A 24,199-nucleotide genomic window follows, 5' to 3' on the forward strand; every position below is an offset into this window, starting at 1 on the left:
TCCGTGACTCAAATTATGAAGACACCACGACTGTTTCTCCAGGTAAATGCCAGGAATGTATATGTTCCTCCGAAGCAAGACATACAGATACTGCCTTCCTTGAAATGAATTCCCGTTCCCAGCTCAGAATATGTTACCAAAACGTAAGAGAACTACACACAAAGATCGATGAGCATTATTCTGTCAGAAACATGGCTGAACGACGAAATCAATTCTCTGCAGTTGTTGGGACCTAGATATACGGTGCATCGTAACGATCGTGAAAAAAACGTTATTCAGAACCCTGTTCAATCCGCACTTGACATTGCTAATTCACTAGAACCCAAAGGTTCTCATTTGTTATTTAGAGATTACAACCAGTCTGGTCTTGTATGGAAAACTATTTCTTTCGGTTTTGCTTACGCCGACCATTCCGACTCATCCCTTTCGAGATCTAGTGTTACTTTACTAGACGGGATGTCATTACTCAACATGCTGCAAATGTGTTCGATCACGAACAGACTAAATCGCACGATAGATCTTCTATTTGTAAATGAAGATGCATACAAGAACTGCCATGTCTATCGTGCAGATGAGCCACTCGTTGAAATAGATTCGCATCACCCTCCCCTCTTAATTGAGCAGACCTGTCCTGGACAGGTTATTTTTGACAAAATTCTTGACCATTTGAAGTATAACTTTTCAAAAATCGATTTTCCTGGACTCAACAACTCACTGCAAACGATTGACTGGGTGACTTTGCTCAATATCGCAACCGATGTAAATGGGGCAGTAGAAAAGTTCCCATCGGTCCTGACCTAACTTTTTGGAATATATGTCCGAGTACCGCATCCTAAACCAAAACCACTTTGGTCCCATCGGCGTCTCCGAGAACTTAAACGACTGAGGGCACCCGCGCTTCGGCACTACTCCAACCGACGAAATCCCAATATAAAGCGGGAATTCATATATGCTAGCAGCAATTACAAAGCTTATAACCGCTTCGTCTACTATCGGCATGTGTTACAAACGCAATCTGACCTTGAGCGAAATCCCAAACGTTTCTGGTCTTTTGTAAATGAGAAGCGTAAAGAGAGTGGACTTTCTTCTAGTATAACTTTGGCAAATGAAACTTCTAGCACGACTCGCGGTATATGTAACCTGTTTGCAAAACATTTTTCGAGTGCATTTGAAACAGTTCCGACTACTCAGAACAGGTTGAAATCGGACTACGAGATGTTCCCAGAGGTGTGATGGACCTAGTTAACATCCATTTTACAGAGGAAGACATTGTTGCTGCTATTGATAAATTGAAATCTTCGATATCGGCTGGTCCTGACCATAATTTTAAAAAGATGTGGGAGTGCCCTTTCCGGAGGGGAGCCCTAAAACTGATTTTTAATCTATCGTTGTCGCAAGGGACGTTTCCTCTGTATTGGAAAAGTCGGTTATGTTTCCTATATTTAAAAAAGGTGATAAGCAGGACATAGCAAATTATCGGGGCATGACCTCTCTCTGTGCGGGGTCCAAGTTATTTGAAATTCTAGTAAGCAATGAATTTAAGCAAAGTGTAGCATTAAAAAAGACAGCTGCCTTACGTTACATGGTTGAATAAACAAATCAATCAAATGTATTGTTAAGCCAAAACATATATATCGACAGATCAACACGTGTTCTTCCCAGGTAGATCAACATTAGGGCATGGCAAAAAAAACTTTTTTTTGAATTCTCAAAGGCCCCCCTCCCATATTGTGACAAATGTCAAAGTAAGCTTAGATTCCAAATTTCAGATCATTTGGACAATTTTAGACCCCCGCCCACTTCGCTTGAAATTTTTGAAATTGATGCTATGGGAAAATATATAGGAAAAATATACTAAATGCCTAAATTTTTAAAGTAGCTATCAGAAAATTACAATTTATACCTCTTTTTAAAGGAAATGACCTAAGTCTTTGAAGGGAGATATTCCTCTATCTAGAAAAATAGGGAAAAGTGGGGTACTGGGTCATTTTAGCCCCAAAATCCCCTATTTTTCACAATTTTGCTGCTTTGTGATGCAAATCATACATATATTGGAGTTTTTCTAATGTGAACAAATCTCAGAAATCGAACGGAACCTTTTTAACCTTTGTCAGAATACGGGAAGTTGGGGTTATTGGACCTTTTGTCATTAATATTAAATTTTATCATTTTCTCGTGCATATATCTCTATTATTCTTTCAATCAATTCTCATTAAATGTAGCTTCTTGAACGCGGAAAATTCTTATGAATACAACAAAAATGAATTCGTTTTCGGTAAAATTCAGAAACATCAAATTTTTGGACATTAACTCTACAAATTACATTTTTTTCGTTAAATGTCTTAATACCTCAACGTCCCCTATTTTTCCAGGATGGAAACTTTTCTCATGCGATCCGGAAGCGTATTTTACACTAAAAGTAGTAAATTTAATAAGAATTTTGTTGTTAAATGGAGTTAATATGTGCAATTTTTTGATAGAAATGTGAAATCGAAACTATATATCAGATAATTTGATGTTTCTGAATTTTACCGATAACGAATCTATTTTTATTGTGTTCCTAAGGATTTTTCACGTTTAACAAAGGTACATTTTATGAGATTTGTTTGAAGAATAATAGAGATATATGCACGAGAAAATGATAAAATTTAATATTAATGACAAAAGGCCCTATAATCCCAACTTCCCGTATTCGGACAAAGGTCAAAAAGATTCCATTCGATATCTGAGATTTTTTCACATTAGAAAAAATCCAAAATATGTATGATTTGCATCACGGAGCAGAAAAATTATTAAAAATAGGGGATTTTGGGGCCAAAATGTCCCAGTACCCCATTTTCCCTTATTTGTCTAGATAGAGGAATGTCTTCCTTCAAATACTAAGGTTATTTACTTTAAAAAGAGGTATAAATTGTATATTTCTGATTGCTACTTCAAAAGTTATAGCATTTAATATATTTTTCCTCCATATTTTTCCATATTTCCAATTTCAAAAATTTCAAGCGAAGTGGGCGGGGGTCTAAAATTGTTCAAATGATGTGAAATTTGGCATCTGAGCTTACTTTGACATTTGTCCCAATATGAGAGGGGGGGCCTTTGAGAATTCAAAAAAAAAAATTTTTTGTAATGCCCTAATCAACATCCACGAATTCAGCACAATTCACTTCACATTGTATTAAGAGTATTAAATGCGGAGCACAAGTGCGCACTATTTATACAGATCTCTAAGCAGCGTTCGATCGTGTTGATCACTCGCTCCTACTGGCGAAGATAGAAAGATTGGTTACCTCACTCAATTTTACTAAGTGGCTTAAATCATACCTTGTAGGCCGTACCGTATCTGTCAAACTAGGAAATGTCGAGTCACATAAATTCGTAAATTTAACAGGTGTGCCCCAGGGTAATAATCTTGGACCCTTGCTGTTCTCCTTGTTCTTCAATGACGTTTGTTATGTTCTTCCACCAGGATGCAAACTTATCTATGCAGATGACCTTAAATTGTTTCTTATTATGCGATCTGAATTGAACTGCATTAAACTACAGCGACAACTAGATGAATTTTGTAACTGGTGTACTCGAAATCGGTTGACTATCAATGTATCCAAATGCTCAGTAATTTCTTACACACGCAGAAAAAAATCCAATTTTGTGGTGTTATACCTTGGTGGACCTTGGTGTACAGCTGGATTCTAAATTGACGTTTAGAGATCACTATTCCCACAACATTGCGAAAGACAACCGGAACCTTGGTTTTATCATTAGAATAGCCAAAGAGTTTACTGGCCCATACTGCCTGAGAGCACTGTACTTCTCTATTGTACGCTTCATCCTGGAAGCTTCAGCTGTCATTTGGTGCCCGTACGCAAATGTCTGGATTACCAGAATTGAATCTATACAAGCTAGGTTTCTCCGATATGCTCTTAAAACCTTGCCATGGCGCAACCCGATAGAACTGCCACCTTACATTGAACGCTGTCGTCTGCTTGATATGGACTCTTTTTCAAAGAGGCGAAATATATCCGGAGCCGTGTTTGTAGGAAAAGTTCTAACTGAGCATTTTTTGAGTGATTTTTAACACCCCCCTCCCCCATCGTAGCATTTCGTTACAAAACTTTGAATACCCCCTGGTAATTACGTAGCTTCACGGTAACCATCCCTCCCCCCTTGTCCCCGTTAAAAAAAAAACAATGTTAGTTAGATGAAACGGGTGAGGTTGTCGTGACATCAGGTCAACCCCAATTCCCCTTTTAAAAAAGCTACGTAGCATGACATGACCCCCTACCCCCCTGTCGTCACACATCATCACAAAATACAAAACTCCCCCATCCCCCATATAATGCTACGTCATTTATGGATGGTCCCTAATATGATAAAGGCAAATATCCAGAGGGCTATTCCACTGGAGTTGCTCTTTTAGACATCGAAAAAACTTTCTATATTGTTTGGCTCAAACGATTAATTGCACAAAGGTATCTTATCAGCAATATAAATCTAATAAGCTACCCACTAAAGCAGGCGTCCATCAAATAATAAGCTAGCTAGCTTGGAGTAACGCTTGATCCTTGATGGACGCCTGCTTTAGCGTATAATATTTTTACATTAGATCTTCTGTGATGATACTAGCATCTCTGTTACAGGTAGGAGTCTTCGTATTATCTACAATCGACTTTAACGAAGCTCGAAGGTTTTTTACGCGTTTATTGCGCGTTTTTTACGAGGTTTTTTACGCACATTTTCCGATTAACACGGGTTTTTTACGCGGATTTTCCAATTAACGCGGTTTGTTACGCGGATTTTCCAAATAACGCGGTTTTTGCAAAAATATTGAATATACTTTCGAATGCAAAGGGCTTAGACTTTTTTCTGAAAAAAATGCTAAGTCATTTTAAATGCAAAAAACTTTGGCTGAATTTTGGCAGTTTCGCAATTAACACGGTTTTTGCAAAAACTCCTTATGGCCCCCACCTCAACAATATAGGTATTGTCGGAATGGACTTGACAAGTAGGCGCCAGAAATTGATTTTTGACGCCATTTTGAAATGATTTTTGAAATCCAAGATGGCGACTTCCGGTTTAGCGAAATTCGCTATAACCCAATCAATATGGGTATTTTCGGAATGGTCTTGACGAGTAGGTGTCAGAAATTGATTTTTGACGCCATTTTGAAATCAAAGATGGCTACTTCCGGTTTAGCGAAATTCGATATAACCCAATCAATATGGGTACTTTTGGAATGGTCTTGACAAGTAGATGCTAGAAAATTATGTTTCACGCCATTTTGAAATCCAAGACGGCGATTTTCTATTTAACAGAATTCGCTATAACCCATTCAAAAGGACCTAAATATTTTTCAAAAACGGTGTTGAATGCAAAATCCGTGCAAAAAAAAAATTTCCAAAAAATATTCTAAGTCCTTTGCTGAGTTTTTTACGCGGATTTTCGAATTAACGCGGTTTTTTACGCGGTACGTCTCCCCCGCGTTAAAAAACCTAGGTGCATTTTCAATGGTTTCCTGGAAAACTGGAAAATTTCCACTAATGCGGCAAAAACACAATTGATTGTGTTTCCACATAAACCAAGAGCTTCTTCCCTTAAGCCAAATAATAACCATGTTATTAAATTTAATTATTTGAATTGAACGTGGTCAGATAAAGTTAAATATGTACTTGGGTTTGATTTATGATAAAAAACTTACTTATAAGAATCACATTGAAGGAATCCAAACCAATATGTCAAATGTTTATACTCTCCTATAAACAGGGATTCTAGGCTCTGCCTAAAGACCAAGCTATTAATTTATAAAGAAATATTAAGACTGGTAATGCCATTTGTAGTACCAATTTGGGCAAGTTCTTGTGCTACTAGGAAGAGAACACCTCAAAGGATTCAGAACAAAATTCTGAAAATGGTTTTCAAGCGTCCTCCCTGGTTCAGCGCAAACGAATTGCACAGACTCGCAGACATAGAAACATTAGAAATTATGACGAACAGTATTCAAAATGGCATTTTGCAACAAAAATCGTTGCAATCACCAATTGCAACGATTAGCTCTCTTTATAGTTTATAAGTTTGTTCCTAAGATTTGTTTAGCTCCGTATACTCATGACAAGTAGGCTTAAAACATCCTATTGCAAAAATCACCTAACTGCGAAAGCATATTATATCTTAATAATAATTAACCGAATCATGTAAACAATAGGGATGAAAAGTCACCACTTGTGGCTGAACACCCAACATCTATAATTAGAAATATAATGCAAACGAAACAATGTAATCAAACAGAAAATAAAATATAAAAAATGTCTCTTGGTGTCAAATATTAATGCAAATGACTCCTAAACATCACTGTTAACATTAACAGTTATATTTGTATTCACCGTTTCACGTTCCAAGCCATAATAAATTATTGTTTGCGAACAGAGACAACTCTCACTACATTTGGAAAAAGAAAAAGAAACGACTGCAACAAATGTCGATAAAAGCGAACTTAAGCCTAACTTAACTTGTTAGAAGGGCGTTCCTATTTAATCGTGGATGATATTTTCTTTCGAAAAAGTTATTCGATTGGTATGTACTTCAAAAAACGTCCATTTAAAAAATCAGAACACAGCTTTTCCAAACTATACCCACTCATTCACTATCGTTTCCGTAGATACTAGTTCAAAATGAAAGTCTCATGTAAGAGAAAACCACTCAAGGGGCACAGTGTTCCGTTGTGAGAATCTTTTCCGCAGCCACTTTCGTTAGGAACGATGCAGTCGAATCGCAGCCGTACGAACTTCGATGGAACTGAAATCCCACTGTAATTCATTAATCACGGAAATGTCCGGAGGCATCCTCGAACTACGAACAAAAGATTGTTCACTCCGAGCCAACTCATTGCCAATGAATAGTAGAGGAATAACGAGAGAAAACTCCTGCCGACAAAGTCGGCAATACGTATCAAATCCACTTCATATCTCATCCTTATCCTCACCGAACTACAATGCCTATCCCGAAGGGTCCTTTTGAAGTTTACATCCTTGAATGATCCTTCCATCATGCACAGCGCGCTTTAAACCAATAAACAAAAGAACATGGTTGCTTCGGTTGAATTCAGTTGTACAATTTAAATGGTCTCCCATTTTGGTTAGGATCTCAGCAACGACATCTTAGGGCTCATTCATACATGACAATCAATCATGACAATTAGAACGCGGCAGAACCAATTTATAACACTAGAGGAATTAATAAGCATATCAGATTAGAATTTCTCATTAGCCATTAAAATTCGTAATTGAAGAAATCTGCATAAAAACTACACTGCTGCAATGAGTAATGAGTAGTTTTTTTCTCAAAGCGCCAAAACTAAAGTTTACCTCTTCATTTTTTTTATTTATTAGAGTTGACCTAAGAAGTTATTCGTCTGAATTGGATTACCGTCTTATATCTTAATTCCCAATCAATTTTGTCCGACAATTCAACCGACGCAACCACCAACGTTCAATAAATCCTTAATATTTCGCATATGTCTCATCCTGTCTCTCTATATATGTGATATTAATATGTGTAATGATGCACCCTACACCGCCCACCGCTAATCGCACTGCACCAGCCTTACTAGGAGTATGGAAAACGATCTGGAACTGATTTAGTTTCAACCTTTTTTCCCCTATTCGACGGCACCGAATGTAATGAGCAGCTTTCGCAGAACCTCACCCTCACACACTTACCAACATACCTTATGCGCCAGTACAAATATTTTAAGTCATTTTTTTCAGTTTATTTTAATTTTCACTTCATCTCTAGATTATAAGACATATCCCGGAAAATGAAAATTGATATCAAACCCCGCCCTTCCCTTTCCACTCTGCAATAAACTTTTCACTGAGTGTTAGTTTCCATTACGTTATTATTTTGGCTTTATTTATTTTGAAACTCAATTCGGCACAAAACTGGTAAACATGTATGAAAAATAGACTGGGAAATTGGACGCTCGCTCGCCGCAATACCAAAATGCGAAAAGTCAAACCGGAAACGTAGACCCACGGCGTGGTGTGCATCTGCTGTATCCGCTAAAAGCCTAATATATACCTACTTATATACGTTAAATTAGTTAGCTAGTGTTTGATTGAATTGTTTCCGACCCCCCCACGAACGCGATGCCAGCAATGTTGTATACCAAAGCTAATCCCATATCAAATATTTAATAGCTACCACATACTATAATATGCGTACATGCCAAATAACAATTTGAATCATTTGTACCCTGTTCTTTGCTAGCTTACCGCTTATACCAGTGAAACCCATTCGATTGCACTAACAGCAAGCCAAACCCTGTACAACATGCCCCCGATTTGCAGCATTCTAGTGGTACAAAGTAGTTGGAACAAAAAAAAAAGAACAAGAAAAGTTCAAACGAAAATAGTGAAAGGTACTACAGGTTGTCGACATCCCGCTGGTTTCTGCTTTCGCTGTTGCTCTATTGATGTCACGAATACCGACAAGCCATTTCAATTTAGGGGGAAGCGCATACTACAATTGTTACGCCAGGAACGCATTACTTTGTGATTAAATAGCTAGTAGAAAGTGTTTGGAAGCAAATAGAATTAGCGCTACGCAAAGTGTACTGTGGTCCTTAAAGGGGAGCTTCTCAAGTTGGAAAGTTAAAGCGGTCATTGAACTACAAATATTTTTATACCCAAAGCAGCTGATATAATGAGGATATAAAATTTCAGAATGATCGGCAAATTGGTTCCCGAGATATCGTGATCGTCGCATAGGAACTTTTCAAAAAACTACAATTTCAAGGCAATCGAGTTTAACGGTAGGTGCAGCGAGTCAACAATCTCCTCAAGTTTTAGTGTTCCGAACTCAATGAAATTTAAGGAAAAAAAATTTTTCAATGTATGTACTTTCAGAATATCTACTATAAAAAATGGATTTCTTCACCCAAAAAAATTGCAACTTCGCAATTTTTTTTTCTTTTTTGTCAAATTTAATTTCAAAACATTTTTTTAATTTTCTCGTCGTCATTCTATTAAAAATTTCATGCAATTTAATTTAATCATTAAAACTAACCTAACCCAATATTGCCCAACCTACTATACATATAGGGTGGAGCGATCAACTTAGATGATCTTTAGAGAAGCATTTTTTTAAATCGTGCATTTAAAAATTAGAACACCCATTTTATAGGTGCATGCGCACGGAATGTATCCTCTAATTTGTTCTTGCCATTTTACATTCAGTCGTCAAAGTGGCGTGAAAACAAGAGGAACAGCGTATTAAAATTCTCAACGCGCATGGGAAAAATCCAGAATTACACTCCCACGTGGATTTAGTAAAATCGCTGAAAGTCGCCAAATCGACTGTGAGAAACATAATAAAAGTGTTCGGGGAACGTCTGACGAATGCTAGGAAGCCGGGATCAGGTGAAACCAAAATCAGATTTCCGCAGTAACTGGAACTGGAAGCACTTTAGAGATATTACACACAATAGTTCTTGAAACCAACAAACGAGCCGGACTGTCTACGTACCAGGCTACAGTGAGACAACAATGTTAACTAACTTTGATTGCATTATCGTGGACGATGAAACATACGTCAAGACGGATTTCAAGCAACTCATAGGTCAAAAGTTTTACACGATTACCGGAGAAGGAAAGGTTCAAGACAAGTTAAGCAGAAAAAGTTTTCGAAAAATCACTTGATGCGGTAGGCGATTATCCCATGTGGGTTGAAAAGCGAAATGTTCGTGACACCTGGTTGTCAATCAATGTTTATGGCAAGGAATCTTTGCAAAAACGCTTGTTGCCTGTTTTGAAAATTTCGTTTCAATTAAAAATTACTGCTACACAGAGCACAAAGCGTCAAGATCTAGTGTCAAAAAAACAAAACATCTTGAAAACATTTTTTTACCCTCATGATCTCCAAATTTTTCTGAACAACCTTATACGCAATGTTCATTGCTTCCAAAACAATCCTATGCTAGCTTTTAGCTCAATTTTCGAATCTAAAATGTAACCAAGTTAAAGAAAGAACTAAAAGAACTAGAAATGTTAAAAGTTTTTAGAAATTTCTGAAATCTAAAATTTTATGTTGATGTCACATTACTTAAAAATGACTGAAGCGTGAAGATCTTCTGGTTTTGCATTGACATCAGAGCGGTGTCATTATTTCAATAGCTGCCGTCCAAAAGGAGGTATCCCACATTTTGCATTTTTGGTCTACGACCAAGTTGTATGTCAGGCAGGTTATAAGTATACATATCTATTGAAGATACTAACTTTGTAGGTCCTAGAAGTTTTACAATATTGCGCTTTTTTGAAAGCATAATCTACAAGTTAAAAAAATATGCTCTATCTCGAAACATACAGAACCTACTAAGTTTACATCTTCAGAATATATATTTAAAATGATAGGACCTACAAATTTCTTGAACACACCATATTGATATGACGTTTTTTTCATTTTCCGAACGCAATGTACCATTTTTCTCTTGATCGTTTCGGACCGCAGTCAACTTTCGATGTAGAGACCATAATCGAAGCTCTTTTTTGACAGCTGAAGATGAACTTGCTACGACTCGTGATGAATAGAAAAACATATTTATTGAAAAATACATGTTATTCGTTCAATTGAATGTCGAACAATAATATTACTAATTATCTCGGAAAATGTTTTCAAATGTTGGAAAAAGCATATAAAATATAATTATCATCGCTTACATTGTACCAGGGTCTACTTTGATGCGTTCGATTCGTCGTTGCACGTTCGCTTCGTGCAATAATCGGAGACAAATAAAAACCTACAGACGAGCCCTTATTCGTCTCATTAGTCAGGATGTCACACTATTTCGTTGATAACTCTACATAGAGTAACTGGATTGCGCTTGAATAGGCGTCATCATCTTCGCTTCGTTCCTAAGCAGTAATAGCAGTACAGTTAAAATTTTTGTCTGGAAAATATAAAATGCTCGCGTTTGAGTGAAGCGAAAAGTCTAGTACAATGTACCCTTATTCATCTTACCATTTAAACTAATGCTTTGAATAGAGATAGCAGATACTGCTCTAACTAATGTGTTCAAATGGGTGAGATGAATAGCGGAGCTAAGATGAATTGGGGAACAGTAACCCTATTTTTCATGTAAAAATGCATCTTTAGGTAACTTACCATTAACATAGCAACTTAAAGAACCCTTATTTGCTTGCGTTGGCTATTTGTGTTCCCAAAAATTAATAGATGGAGGGCTGCTTATGGTATGTTGGATGCGATAGCGTTTTAGAGCATGTATCTCAAAATTGCGCTTGGTCCTCTTTGGCTTAACATAGGCCATATAGGGCGATGAGCCCATTTTCACCACGTTTCTATTGTCACCCTATCCAGTGTCTGCCATCTTTGTTCAACACATTGAGCACAATCGTAGCACAACAATAAGGGCACTCGATTCGAGTTTTTGTTGCGCTCAAACAAGAGAGTTTCACTGTTTTCTGCGCATTTGTGTTATTATATTGGTTCTTAACAACGAAGCAAAGCTGTTGATGTCAAATTTTAGGCATTCCATTGATTGTAGGCCGAGAAATTAATGAATTAATGAGGCACCTTGCTTAGTATGGTGAAAATAGGCACTTTATATTAGAAAATAATCATGAATAGCAAGTATGTGAGCGGCACTCACCTTCAGGAACTACTGTTTAGGCCAAAATGTCAACGCAATCTAATAAAATCAGTATTATATCGAGTTCACCGATATATGAGCTACAATATAAAATTTGCATATTGCGAATCTATAGACTAGTTTTTTTAAACCCTCGAAAAATGACCGAGAAAACTCGAATTTTCGTAAAACACAACGTTAGGTACCCCTTTTGGACGCCAGCTATTACAAAGTCAATTTTGACTACTAATAGCAAAAAAAAATCTCTGTTGTTTGAAAACACTCGGTAATACATTTTCAATCTTTTGTTGGATGTAGGATAAGAAAATTTAACTATCCTACAAGATATTCTATGCAAACTGTTACATTAAAAAAACTTTGATTTCATTCCGAAATTTTCCCATTCAAATAATTTTGCCATTGATCTAAAAATTTCTTCAAAGTTCGTGGCGAAGTTTTTTGTTGGGTATAGTGCAGAAAATTTAACGACTATATCTGGACAGCTAAAAACACATAAATCTCTTGAAATATTCAACCGAAAAGGAAATATTTTTCACGAATATGGACGTAAGTCTGTTCTATCTACCATATATATCGTTAATATTTAAAATAGCGCTCTCAACAAAAAGAAGTCAAAAGAAGTGCGTGTTATGAAAGTTATTCTGTGAAATACAAGCGAAATTCAGGGATATCTAATTCGAGTACTTATAAGAAAGCTTGGATAATTTGCAAGTTCTGTTTTTTTCAAATTCGTGTAATACTCTATTGCCGACAGCTACAAATAAAAGAAATGCAAAAAACAATCATAAGAAGCGACCAAATGGATTCGATAGTGTGACAAACATTCAGGAGAAGGCCAGACCTTTCTGATCGCACTGCACTTGCAAAGTCGTATTTAGGAAGACGAAAATTGCGCTCAAACCGGTGGTTTTAGATATATCGTCGCTGTTGTGCTATCTTATGACAAGCGCCATTTTGCACATTTCGAGAAAAACGATTTTTAAAGTTTGAGATTGAATATCTTGAAACTTATAAATGGTATAAACATTCCAAAGAAGACAATTAATGCTTCTATCTATTCTTCATCAATCTCTCAAATATTACGAAGATCGCTTGACTATGTTGCGAGTTTTTACTATGAATGTAAACAAAAGTCGCACTCACACGTGTCATAGGCGTGTATTGATGACAAAATTTGTATAACGTGTCATAATCGTGCATGAAAAATTTTCCATAGAAAAAAATCATCAATTTTTAACTTTTATTAATATCTTTGCGTTCATATGGGCTATAAACAATCGGTGAAATGCATTTTGAAGGGAATGAGTCAGGGCATCTAGGAAAAATAGTTATTTTTAGTTACAGTGTTGCCAAATATCCTTTATTTCCAATTTAAAACTAAAACTGTGTTTTTCTCACAACTCGTGTAATTTTCTTTTGAAAATGTTTATGTCATTGTGTTCCTCAGACATTTTCACGCATAAAAACATCTAAAACTTCAATATAACTTGAGCAAATCCCTAGATACAGTGATTTTAAGCAAAAAACTCACAATTTCTCATGACGTTTCTCGCAATATCTAAGTAACCAAGTAGAATTTCAAAATTCTGAAAACGCCACTTTGTAGAGATTTTTCAAACAAGTAATGTGGCATATCTAACTCAGTTTACCCCAAAATGGCGTTTGTCATAAGATAGCACAACAGCGACGATATAGTGTCTTTGGGAAATTTCCTTAGTATTTTAGCCGATATTTTATGTTAGTTAAATTAGTGTGGTCCTTGTGGTTGGGGTGTTCAAAGTATCAACATTTTTGATTTGTGAAATTTATCTACATAATGTTCTACACAGTTATGAAACAATTAAATTGAAGCAACTTTGCTGAACAAACTATACGACTATCTCTAATGGTTCATGTGTTATGATTTTTTAAATAGGGGAATGTGGTCGGTTGTTGGCTCACTTTTGTTTTTGGCTCACAACATTACTCCAATTGCGCAATATACGGACATAAGCATACCAATGGAAAGTCTTTTCTAATAACTGGTGAAAGAATTTAATTTATAATATAATTTTTTACCATTTAGAAAAATGTGTTCGGTTACCGGCACCCTTAGAAAATTTACTAAAAATGTAAAAATATGAATGAAAATCATCAAAATTCAAAGGTAAAAGGAAATTTATTCATTTCAACAACCATCAAAGGCATTTTGAACATCATTCTTCATCAGGACCACAATATGTGTATGTGAAAAACTTGTGCGAATATAACGCACTGCTAATGCACTGACGATCGCATTCACTGCAATTGAGTGAGTTTCAGGTAGTCCATTTTTTACCAAAACTTCAGACAAATCAGATAGAAGAATTCCACGCTGGCACGTAGCCCCCACCAAATTTTCTGAAAATATTATAAATGATAATAAATCCAAAAACTCGTTTAATTCTAAACAAACGCGTATCTCGGTGATAGTTTTGTGTATCGTGGATAGCGTAGAAAATGTTCGAATCAATTGATGAGAATATGATGTAGAATAAGTTTACTAGAAGACTGAGCATTAAAACTTCCACAAGGCAGTACTTTCTCGCTAGTAATTGCTATGATTAACGCACAATGTATAAAACGATCCTACCTAATCAGGTGCTCGATACAGGTTATGTCAATGGTAGACTATGGTAGGCTATGTCCCTTGCCAACAAACTCAGACACCACTTCGTTAAAAAAAAAATATCTTTTCTATTTAAGTCGGATCGCTTTGCAGTCTTCAACAAAGTTGTATTCCTGGTCGTGAAAATTTGGTGTATACAGTGCTACCCAGCGGTAAAAACACGACCAGATGGGCTTTCTCCATGTAAATGTAAAACGATAAACCGGAAGTCGCTATCCTGGTTATCAGAATGATGCCAAAAAATCGATCTCTGGTATCTACCAAATCTTGTGGAACAAAGCAGCTAAATTGACTATCTCCGATTTTCGTTTGACTGCACAGCGCTTTTTGGATATCAACGAATTATGTATTTTGGATAGAAAAGGCATCAGGAATCAGTACCGACTGGCTCAAATGGCACGTTCCCCATGATGATCGGAGATTTGTGCCTTGCCGTGATTTGTCTTCTCATCATTTCTTGATAAGAAGGATTGGGGAAGTTGTAAGGATACGAATAAGGAAAATAACGACACAGAGAACATAGACAATACGGAAGTATTCAACTACATTTGTAGTTTCAGCTGATATTTCCACACCCCGAAGAGGATGTTGAATTAACAAAACGGCAACACCCCGAAGAGATATTGTCATTCAAATACGGTTTAAACTATAGCTCTTTACCACACTGGGTTAGAAACAATAGCATATCTTTGAGTTTCAGCTCTCTGGACATAGGTTCATATATGTTTCTATGTTTCAATTTCCGCAAGGTTCTACTGTATCGATTTTGTTGGCTATTTTCGGCAAATTTTAAGACTAAGAGAAACGATAGCAATGAAATTTAAAGACGGATAGGTATTCTAGAACGAATCATTTATAAACTTAGAACGGAAAACTAGGACATATGCACATGATCGAAAGAAAATGTGAAGAATCCTTTGCCTTCTACTAAGTAGGAGTTGGGCGTTACACCCAAGTCTGGCGCATGGTCATGGATAGAACATAACTCATCAGGGGCCGTACACAAATGACGTAGCTTTTTTCAGCGATTTTTGACCCCTCCCTCCGCCTCGTAGCATTTGGTCACAAAATTCTAACCTCGCCCTCGTAAATAACATAGCATTTACCTACCCCCTCCCCCTCATCCCATGCAAAGCGGCCGGGGGATGAAAAAAAATTACATATGTTTTTCAACTATTTTAAATACATGCCCTTTCAAAATGTTTGACGACTTTTATCACCATTTTCATTATTACAGCAAATTGCGTGCAAAGTAAGCCCATTTCAAGACAAATATAGTGTTGATAGTTTTATTTTGAATTTTAGATGTCAAGGGGAGCATGAAGAGAAGTTCTCTCAGTTCACAATCCTGCAGCTGCCAATGATTCTAAGAAGCATACGTTCATCTAAATTACTAAAGTTTGTTTGGTTGAATCCGAAGTGAAAATTTAATTCAGCTTCCAAACTAAGTCTACTATTTAGCAACATTTGCTAGCTAATGTAGCAAGTTAAATCCGCATACAATATCTTTCCGTATTTTTGTGAACTTGTAATTCCGCGAATCGTAAAATTTACCTCATGAAAAACCGCATCAAAAGTAACTTGTTTGAATTTAAATTTATTTCTCTTGGGAATTGAGGATCATTAAATTGCTTTCTCTAAACAATAGGTTTTAAACTTAATGCTACGTCGTACATCTTCTGACCCTACCTTCCCCCTCGTCACACTTCGTAACAAATTTGCTATACCCTCCCTAACCCCCCCCCCCCCCCCCCCCCTAAAGGATACGTCATTTATGAATGATCTCTCATCATGTTTTACCGCCGTCGTTGACATTCCATTCTTTCGACGTTATTTTTGATAGCGCTTTTCAGATATCGAATTATGTATTTTGGATAGAAAAGACATACGTCCGTACCTGTGAGAAATATTTTGCTTCTTGGTTGAATATTACAAGAGATCTATGTGTTTTAGCTGTTCAGATTTTGTCGCGAACAAGCCTTACTTTGGTCGTCTTCCCGAGAAAACGCACAGAGGAACATTTAAATTGTTTGTAGGATTAAGGTTTGGTGAATTGGTTTTCTATTGAAAATCTCTTTATTTAAAAAAATCTTAGTAAAAAAAATCCAACCAAACAATTTCCCCCACTGACATTGGAAATAGCTTTAAAATTGTATCTCGTTGGATACAGGATAGGAAAACCAAATCCTCCTGTAAAAGTTTATTTGCAAAATGACTTCTTTTAAAAAAATCCAATTTCTTGCACTGATTATGGAAAATGATTGACGATATATTTACAATCTTTTTCGAATACAGAATAGGACAATTCAACCAAAACAAGGTTAATTTATAAAAATATTTTAGTCCCATTTGTCTCAGTATTACTCAATATCAATTTATTCAATCCCCGAGTCCGAGACATTATATATACATCACCTGTAAAGAAAAAATGTTCAAAGAAACAAGTGTCTCCGTTGTGTTTACTGATGTAGCGTACTGGTAGGAGATTTTGGCGCAGCATGACCGTCTGTTCTAAACAAATCAAAGATAAGCCATTTGCAAGATGACCTATATTATCTCTTACTATGTGACATTTCAACAGTAGCAACAGCGATCGCTCCAAACCAGAGGTTAAACATTCCCAACCGAATCAACTAATCAATCATGCAACAATTAAACCGCTTTCCTGTATGCACATGCACAAGCCGCTTCCATCCATCAGCCAGCGTTTGTAAACAAGCAGTGAGTGATTTGTTCCCCTTTAGCAATATGCGCCTCGAATGCATCATATTCAAACATTGAAACTACGCCATGCTGCTGCCTATGTTGTACATCCCTGCGTTACTAATATGCCGCCACTTTGCACCCACCCACGCTACCAAAAAAAACGACAAAACTGTCTATCTATGTGTATGATAACCAATAACCAAAGTATGTAACACACACGCTTCTTTGGCCAACTGAATTTCAAAGTAAATAAAGAGTTTAGTTTTCCCCACCCCAAACCCTACGAAAGTTAATCAAATGGAAATGTTTCCTACCCAGACGAACCCATGCACCGCTTTTAGTTTTTAACCTTTGAACTAACACAATACAAGCTTTGTTGAATTACGACTTACTCTTAGTCTAAGGGACGTCACGTGTTTTTATGTTGGATAAATTATCGGTTTTTATCGCGCCTTACTAGGCTCAGTACCATACATATTTGTCGAGAAATAATGACTAATGGATCAAAAATCAAGTGTTTATATGTTTAAAGTGCAGTCAAATACTATCATGCAAATAATTATCCAGTGTATTATCTTCTTTAATAGAACGTCATAGGTGTTTAAAACAATTAAACTTATTCCCACTCAACCTGCACACTCCGTACGTCCCACAGTCTGTGAAATGTCTTTGAAACAATTCGTGGAACTCAATGATGGCAAGGAATAAGTCGTAATTCACAAAACCAACGAAAGTTGTACCTCTCCTTGTAACTTTTTCCCAAGAAATGAACCGCTATTTCCTCGAAAAGAACATCCTCCACCAGTAAAAAAGCAAAACTTTTAACAACTTTCTCCTCTAATAGAGAGCAATTTCTTTTCCTATCGTCTTCCATCTCCTTTTTCACGGTCGGAATCCAACATCGTACCACCCACCGTCGGTATCGTGCAGTTCCGCCTCGTTGGATTGTTGAACCGACTGACGTGAGTGTGGAACGGAACCGCCACATTACGCTTCACTGCCAGGCCCAGGGAGTTCCCATACCAACGATTCAGTGGAAGAAAGCAACAGGTAAGATTCAACCAGCGAGCAGCAAGAAGCGACATAAATCACGTGCCTCGAATATGTGTCGCTTCGGTTGCCGTAAGATAAACGACAAGTTTCTTTGCTGATCGCTGTGTGCTCTTTCTCCGTCAACGCGTTTGGACTTTTTTATTTCTTTGCTCGCATGGTGGTTTATGGTCCAGGAAGCAAATCGGGAGACTACGAGGAGGTTAGAGAACGACCCTACACGAAGCTGTTGACTAACGGGTCACTGTTGCTGCAGCACGTGAAGGAGGATCGAGAAGGATTCTATCTCTGTCAGGCTCATAACGGAATTGGGACAGGAATTGGGAAGGTTATACAATTAAAAGTCAACTGTAAGTTAGATTTTAGAATTGTAATGGATTTAAATACTAATATTTATCTTTTTTTCCTTTTCAAGCTTCACCATATTTCTCCGGGCAGTCCAAAATGGTCACGGTGAAGAAAGGTGACACCGCCATCATGCAGTGCGAGGTTAAAGGCGATAAACCAATCAATGTAGTCTGGTTACGCAACGGGAAACACGAGCTTAATCCTTCAACCAACTATCGTGTGTCTATAAAGCAAGATGCCACGCCGGAAGGGATCCACGCCGAAGTTCAAATATCCAGCGTCGAAAGCAGCGACAGTGGTGCTTACTTTTGCCAGGCTAGCAATTTGTATGGTCGTGATCAACAGCTGGTTCAACTACAAGTTCAAGAACCACCACAACCACCCTCATCATTGGAAGCATCAATGATTGCTAGCCGAGCGGTAAATCTAAAGTGGCAACCTCGTGGCGGCGACGCAGCAGAAGTTTCAAAATACATCGTAGAATACAGAGAGATAGACCGCCAATGGATGTATATGGAAATATCCGACCCACCACAATACTCAGCAATGATCGAGAACTTGAAACCAGCTACCAATTACGTATTTAGAGTAATAGCCGAGGGTCCTGCTGGAAGAAGTTCACCTAGTCAGGAATTATTCATTAAAACGGAACCTCAAAGACCGGCAGGAGCACCCTTGAACCTGTCCGCCAGACCGATCTCATCTACCGAAATCCTCATCAACTGGATGCCTCCAACTTACGAGCTTAGACACGGTGAAATTCAAGGCTACAACATAGGTTACCGGTCAATGCACACCAATTCGAACAGTTACAATTTCACCTCTATATCAGGTGACGGCGAAGACGGCACAGGCGAACTTCTACTGGGAAACCTTGCTAAATACACACGATACACAATAGTTTCCCAAGCGTTCAACCAGGTTGGACCGGGTCCACTATCAGAACCAGTCACAGCCCAAACCATGGAAGATGTTCCCAGCAAACCACCAGAGGATATACGGTGTGCAGCGTTGACGTCCACCTCTATCCAAGTATCCTGGCAACCGCCACAAGCTCATCACACGAATGGATTGCTTCAAGGTTACAAAGTATTCTACGAATCTGCCTCGGAAGACTCAATCAGCAACGGAGACATGGAGACCCGAAAAACCACCGCTCTCACCATCCTTCTAACAAGCCTACGAAAATTCTCAAACTACAGTGTTCAGGTTCTCGCATATACTCGAATGGGTGACGGAGTCATGTCCCCTTCTGCTTTCTGTCATACCGAAGAGGATGCTCCGGAAGCCCCATCTGACATTAAAATAGCAATCAGCTCACCATCGTCACTGTACGTATCTTGGCTGCCACCGAGTGAACCAAACGGAATAATCACCAAGTACAACCTGTACATGCGAGCTGTTAATGGCCGAGAAGAACTTAGCAACGATAAACGTAATCTACTGCCCCACCAACACTACTTCGAAGCTAAACAACTGCAAAGTCACACCGAGTACCAGTTCTGGGTATCAGCGTCAACTCGCGTCGGAGAAGGAAAAAGTACTCGCGTTGTATCGCAGATGACATCCAATCGAGTACCGGCAAAAATTGTCTCCTTCGGGGGATTAACAATCCGTCCGTGGAAAACCTCAGCGTCGCTTAACTGCATGGCCGTTGGACAACCCCGCCGAGAATGGTTCAAGGGAGACATTCTCCTGCGCTCTGGATCGCATCACAACGTGCAGATTCTCGATTCTGGTGAAATCATCATCACTATGTTACAGACAACCGACACCGGCAACTACACCTGCCAGGTCGACAACGGTGTTGGAACTGATCGGCTAACGCACAATCTACTAGTTCAAGTTCCTCCAGGACCACCGGTCCTGTACGTAACCAGTGCTACCTCCAGCAGCATACTACTACACTGGAAGATTGGCACAACAGGGAATGCCCCGATAACTGCGTTCTCTTTACACTATCGACGAGTTCATGGGAATTTGGAAGAAATGCAACTTTCTCGGCACGCATCGAGTCATGAACTGAAAGGATTGTTCTGTGGTAGCACCTACCAGGTATACTTAGTTGCTCATAACAAGATAGGTTCCTCGCCGGCCAGTACCACTTTGAACGTTAAAACACAAGGACAACCACCTGGAATTCCAATCGCTTCGGTACTAATTGCACCGAACTCTACGTCCGTAGTTCTACGGCTCAACGGCTGGCCCGATAATGGTTGCCCTATTCTGTACTTCGTCCTACAGTACCGTTCTATTTCCAACAATCTGGATGATGAATGGCATCTGGTTTCGAATGCTTTGAAACCACAGCGCAGATTTACGCTATCGGGACTGCTTCCTTCTACGCTGTATCAGCTAAAGATGGAAGCGCACAACGTGGCTGGATCGACGAACTCTGAGTATACTTTTGTGACGCTTACGAAAGATGGAGGTACATTCGAATGGAATCATATTAAGAATAACTGACTGATTTTCACCCCATTACAGACCCACCACCGCCAGATCTAGTACAAAGAGGACAACGTTCTCAAGTTTTCTACAACAATATTCAGCTGCTAATACCGATAATCATTACTATTACGGCATCAATAATCTGCATTGCCTTCACGGTAGTTTGCTACAAATATCGTGAGTATATTGTTCTGTTCTGTTTTGGTATCGGCTCTGAGCCGCCTCGTTACTTCCCAGGCCAACGTGGTCGTGAACGGAAGGATACGATGGACGGTAACCAACAGAGCACGGATGCCCAACGTGACCGCTATTACGCTACTATTCACAAGGTGGCACTACAAGCAGGCGATAAAATTCCAGGTATTACTAAACTCCTACTAGTTTGAAAGAAGAATGATTCATTAACTGTATCAACCAATAGAAACCTCCGAGGACATTTCCCCATACGCCACATTCCAACTGTCAGAAGCAAGCACTCTTGCGCAGCCTCATCACAGCGGACCTACCAACACATTACTGCACTCCTTCATGTACCACGAACGTGCCATGACCGAGGGATGTGCATCGCCACCCCCTGCAGCGGTACTGAGACAACTTCATAATCAGTCGCCTTACTATAATATCGTGCGTTTAAATTTATTTATTTCTACCAATGTAAACACTCACACACACGCTGATTGGCTTCTAGTTGATGCTTTGATTTTATACTCTCCCCTAAATTACAGCTTTTTTAAAATTTATTTTGACACACTGTTCAACATACTGTTTCCGTTTATTAGAAGCGCACGGTAGAGGCTTAGCAAATGCGTGAACACGTGAGTTACTGGTACTGAGGACGTTCGAAACTAATGCAAATTTCCTTTACTCTCTTTCACTCAACGACTAGAACTCATCTAAGGGTCGGCGGAGACATTCGCGTAAAACAGAACCAGAAAGTGAAGAATCAGACTCCGATCAAGATCAACTGACGTCGAGTCGGACCGAGTCGTCGAATCAACTCGACGCCAAGATCAAGCATAGTAAGGATGAACGGCTACAACGAACTGCCTGTGGAGATGACGACCTCGTGTATAACCAGCATTTCATGCGTTCTATTCCAGGTCTTATCTATCATGGCACGCAGTCAAGTACTTCTTCGGACTTGTCGCCGATGTCTGAACAAAAATCACTACCTCGTCGTGGTAGATCAAGGTACCATCACCTTCATCTCCATAATACAAACACCACACCACGACACAAGTCCTCTCTCAATAGCAAAACTGCTCAATCTCCAATCACATCCCCTCGCAGTAGTTGTCCAAACGATACTCAAACGATTCAGCTTCCCCGCATGCCGTCCCAGTTCCGACCCATACACAGTAGTAGAACAATCAACACTCCATCACGACTATCCTCCGATTGTTGATGAAATTACGCCACTTCCAATCAGAACCAACTAGCCATCGTTATTTCAAAATCGAAATCTTCGTTAAAATTGAAAGCATTCGACCTAATATGTTAGATTAGGGAACCACAAAGAGGAGGTTTCTTCAACAACCAACCAATCTAACAAATTTTTAAAATACAATCCGTTCAACCATGTAGTTGAATCATTGCAAATCGCGATTTCTGTTGTTTGAGCACAACAAACCCAAAACAAATAAATCCAACAAACAACTACAACCAAACACACATCTATATGTATAGGGGAACTATGAGATCCTTACTTACACCACTACATTTACCCGACAATACACCGGGAGGCGGTGGAGGTCCGCTGTTCCACCAGATGCCGATCGAGAGTGGCACGCCGGACCGGCTGGAGCTGTCGGAGGCCGAGTGCGACATCGACACGATCAAGAAGCTGAAACTGGGTATGCGTTCGTCGCTGTGGTCGCGTCCACAGCAGAACAATAGTACCGTCAACGCCAACAGTGGCCTAGGCGTTGGAGGAGCTGGTGGTGGTAGTGGTGCAGTAGGAGTTGGAGGAGGAGGGAATGGAGCTCCCGGAGGCCAGGTCCCGGGAGGACACCCGTCAGACTACTCGATCGCGGTATAAAGTTGATCCTAATATTTATAGTAATGACTGGGTGCATCTAAATGCATTTTTATTCTTCAGCAAGTTCCAACGGAGGCCACAAAATGTGTATTTCTAATAAATTAGGTTTAGGGTTCGTCCCTCAGATTAGCAGATCTTCGTACAAGACACTAGGGGTAATAATCAAATCTTGAAACTAATATTTTCGAATGTGGATGACTGGCAGAAGGCAATGGATTATGCTTTCATGACTCTGTGAGCACATCTTACTACTGGCACATTGTGGTCTCAAGATATGCGATGAAGCATTTTTTAACATTTAAACATGGACATAGTTTGATAATTCATAACCAAAAAGCATCTAACATCCTCCAAAACATCGGTCAGAGTTCCACAATAAGATATTAACAAACCTACTCGCTACATACAAAGAACGATTGTGAATGCAAGTCCAAAGACCAAACTGACAGTAAATATGTATTTGTTTGATTCAGGACTATGTCGAATTCAATTTCTTTCGTGTAGTGTTTCCATATTATTAACTCTAGAACGTTATACTTACTTTTTTACCTTAGAACAGTGGTTCTCAGCGTCTTCGTATCACGGACCCCTTAGAAATCACTTTGGGTTGCTGCGGACCCCCACGGGTAAACATTGATTTTGTATGCTCCCAATATGTTATTTTCAGATTGTTAGGAAACAAGACTTGAAATTTCAATATGTACTCGGAATATATATATATATATATATATATATATATATATATATATATATATATATATATATATATATATATATATATATATATATATATATATATATATATATATATATATATATATATATATATATATATATATATATATATATATATATATATATATATATATATATATATATATATATATATATATATATATATATATATATATATATATATATATATATATATATATATATATATATATATATATATATATATATATATATATATATATATGTATATATATAAAGCCATTATCCAGAATGCCCCATTCCCCCCAGAATGTCCCATTCCCTAGAAAAGTTAATGTTTTTTGTTAATTTTATGTGGTGAAACCAAAGGTTTGCGCATTACATAATTCAAGGAACTGATGCGGAGTAAAGCTGCTGAGGATATGCCGTCAAAAGCGCCAGCTTCTCGCAAGCAAACCTGTTATCTTCTCGTATAACCGGTTTACTCGAACATAGGAATTGGTTCCTTCTTTCAAACATGAGCTGTTCTTTGAATTTGCATGCCAAATAAGTCTTGCACGCAAACTTGTAATCTTTTCGTCTGCCC

At 38.3% G+C, this 24,199-nt stretch overlaps 1 protein-coding gene across 12 annotated transcripts in view; it reads left to right on the forward strand.

Annotated features, from left to right (window-relative positions):
• The window catches only part of LOC131690160 (cell adhesion molecule Dscam2), a 471,795-nt gene extending 448,191 nt beyond the window's left edge, over positions 1–23,604 (forward strand). For 2 of the 12 annotated variants that reach the window (XM_058975719.1, XM_058975720.1), the window contains exons 11-18: positions 17,943–18,062; positions 18,239–18,412; positions 18,478–20,841; positions 20,898–21,221; positions 21,283–21,443; positions 21,748–21,880; positions 21,962–22,052; positions 22,548–23,604. In XM_058975719.1, coding sequence (XP_058831702.1) covers positions 17,943–18,062; positions 18,239–18,412; positions 18,478–20,841; positions 20,898–21,221; positions 21,283–21,443; positions 21,748–21,880; positions 21,962–22,052; positions 22,548–22,899 — 3,719 coding nt within the window. In that variant the 3' untranslated portion in view covers positions 22,900–23,604. The other 10 variants (XM_058975716.1, XM_058975717.1, XM_058975714.1 and 7 more) reach the window with 8 other exon arrangements.
• The last annotated feature ends 595 nt before the right edge of the window (positions 23,605–24,199 follow it).

The sequence above is a fragment of the Topomyia yanbarensis genome, chromosome 3 (assembly GCF_030247195.1).
Source record: "Topomyia yanbarensis strain Yona2022 chromosome 3, ASM3024719v1, whole genome shotgun sequence".
NCBI classification, from domain to species: Eukaryota; Metazoa; Arthropoda; class Insecta; order Diptera; family Culicidae; genus Topomyia; species Topomyia yanbarensis.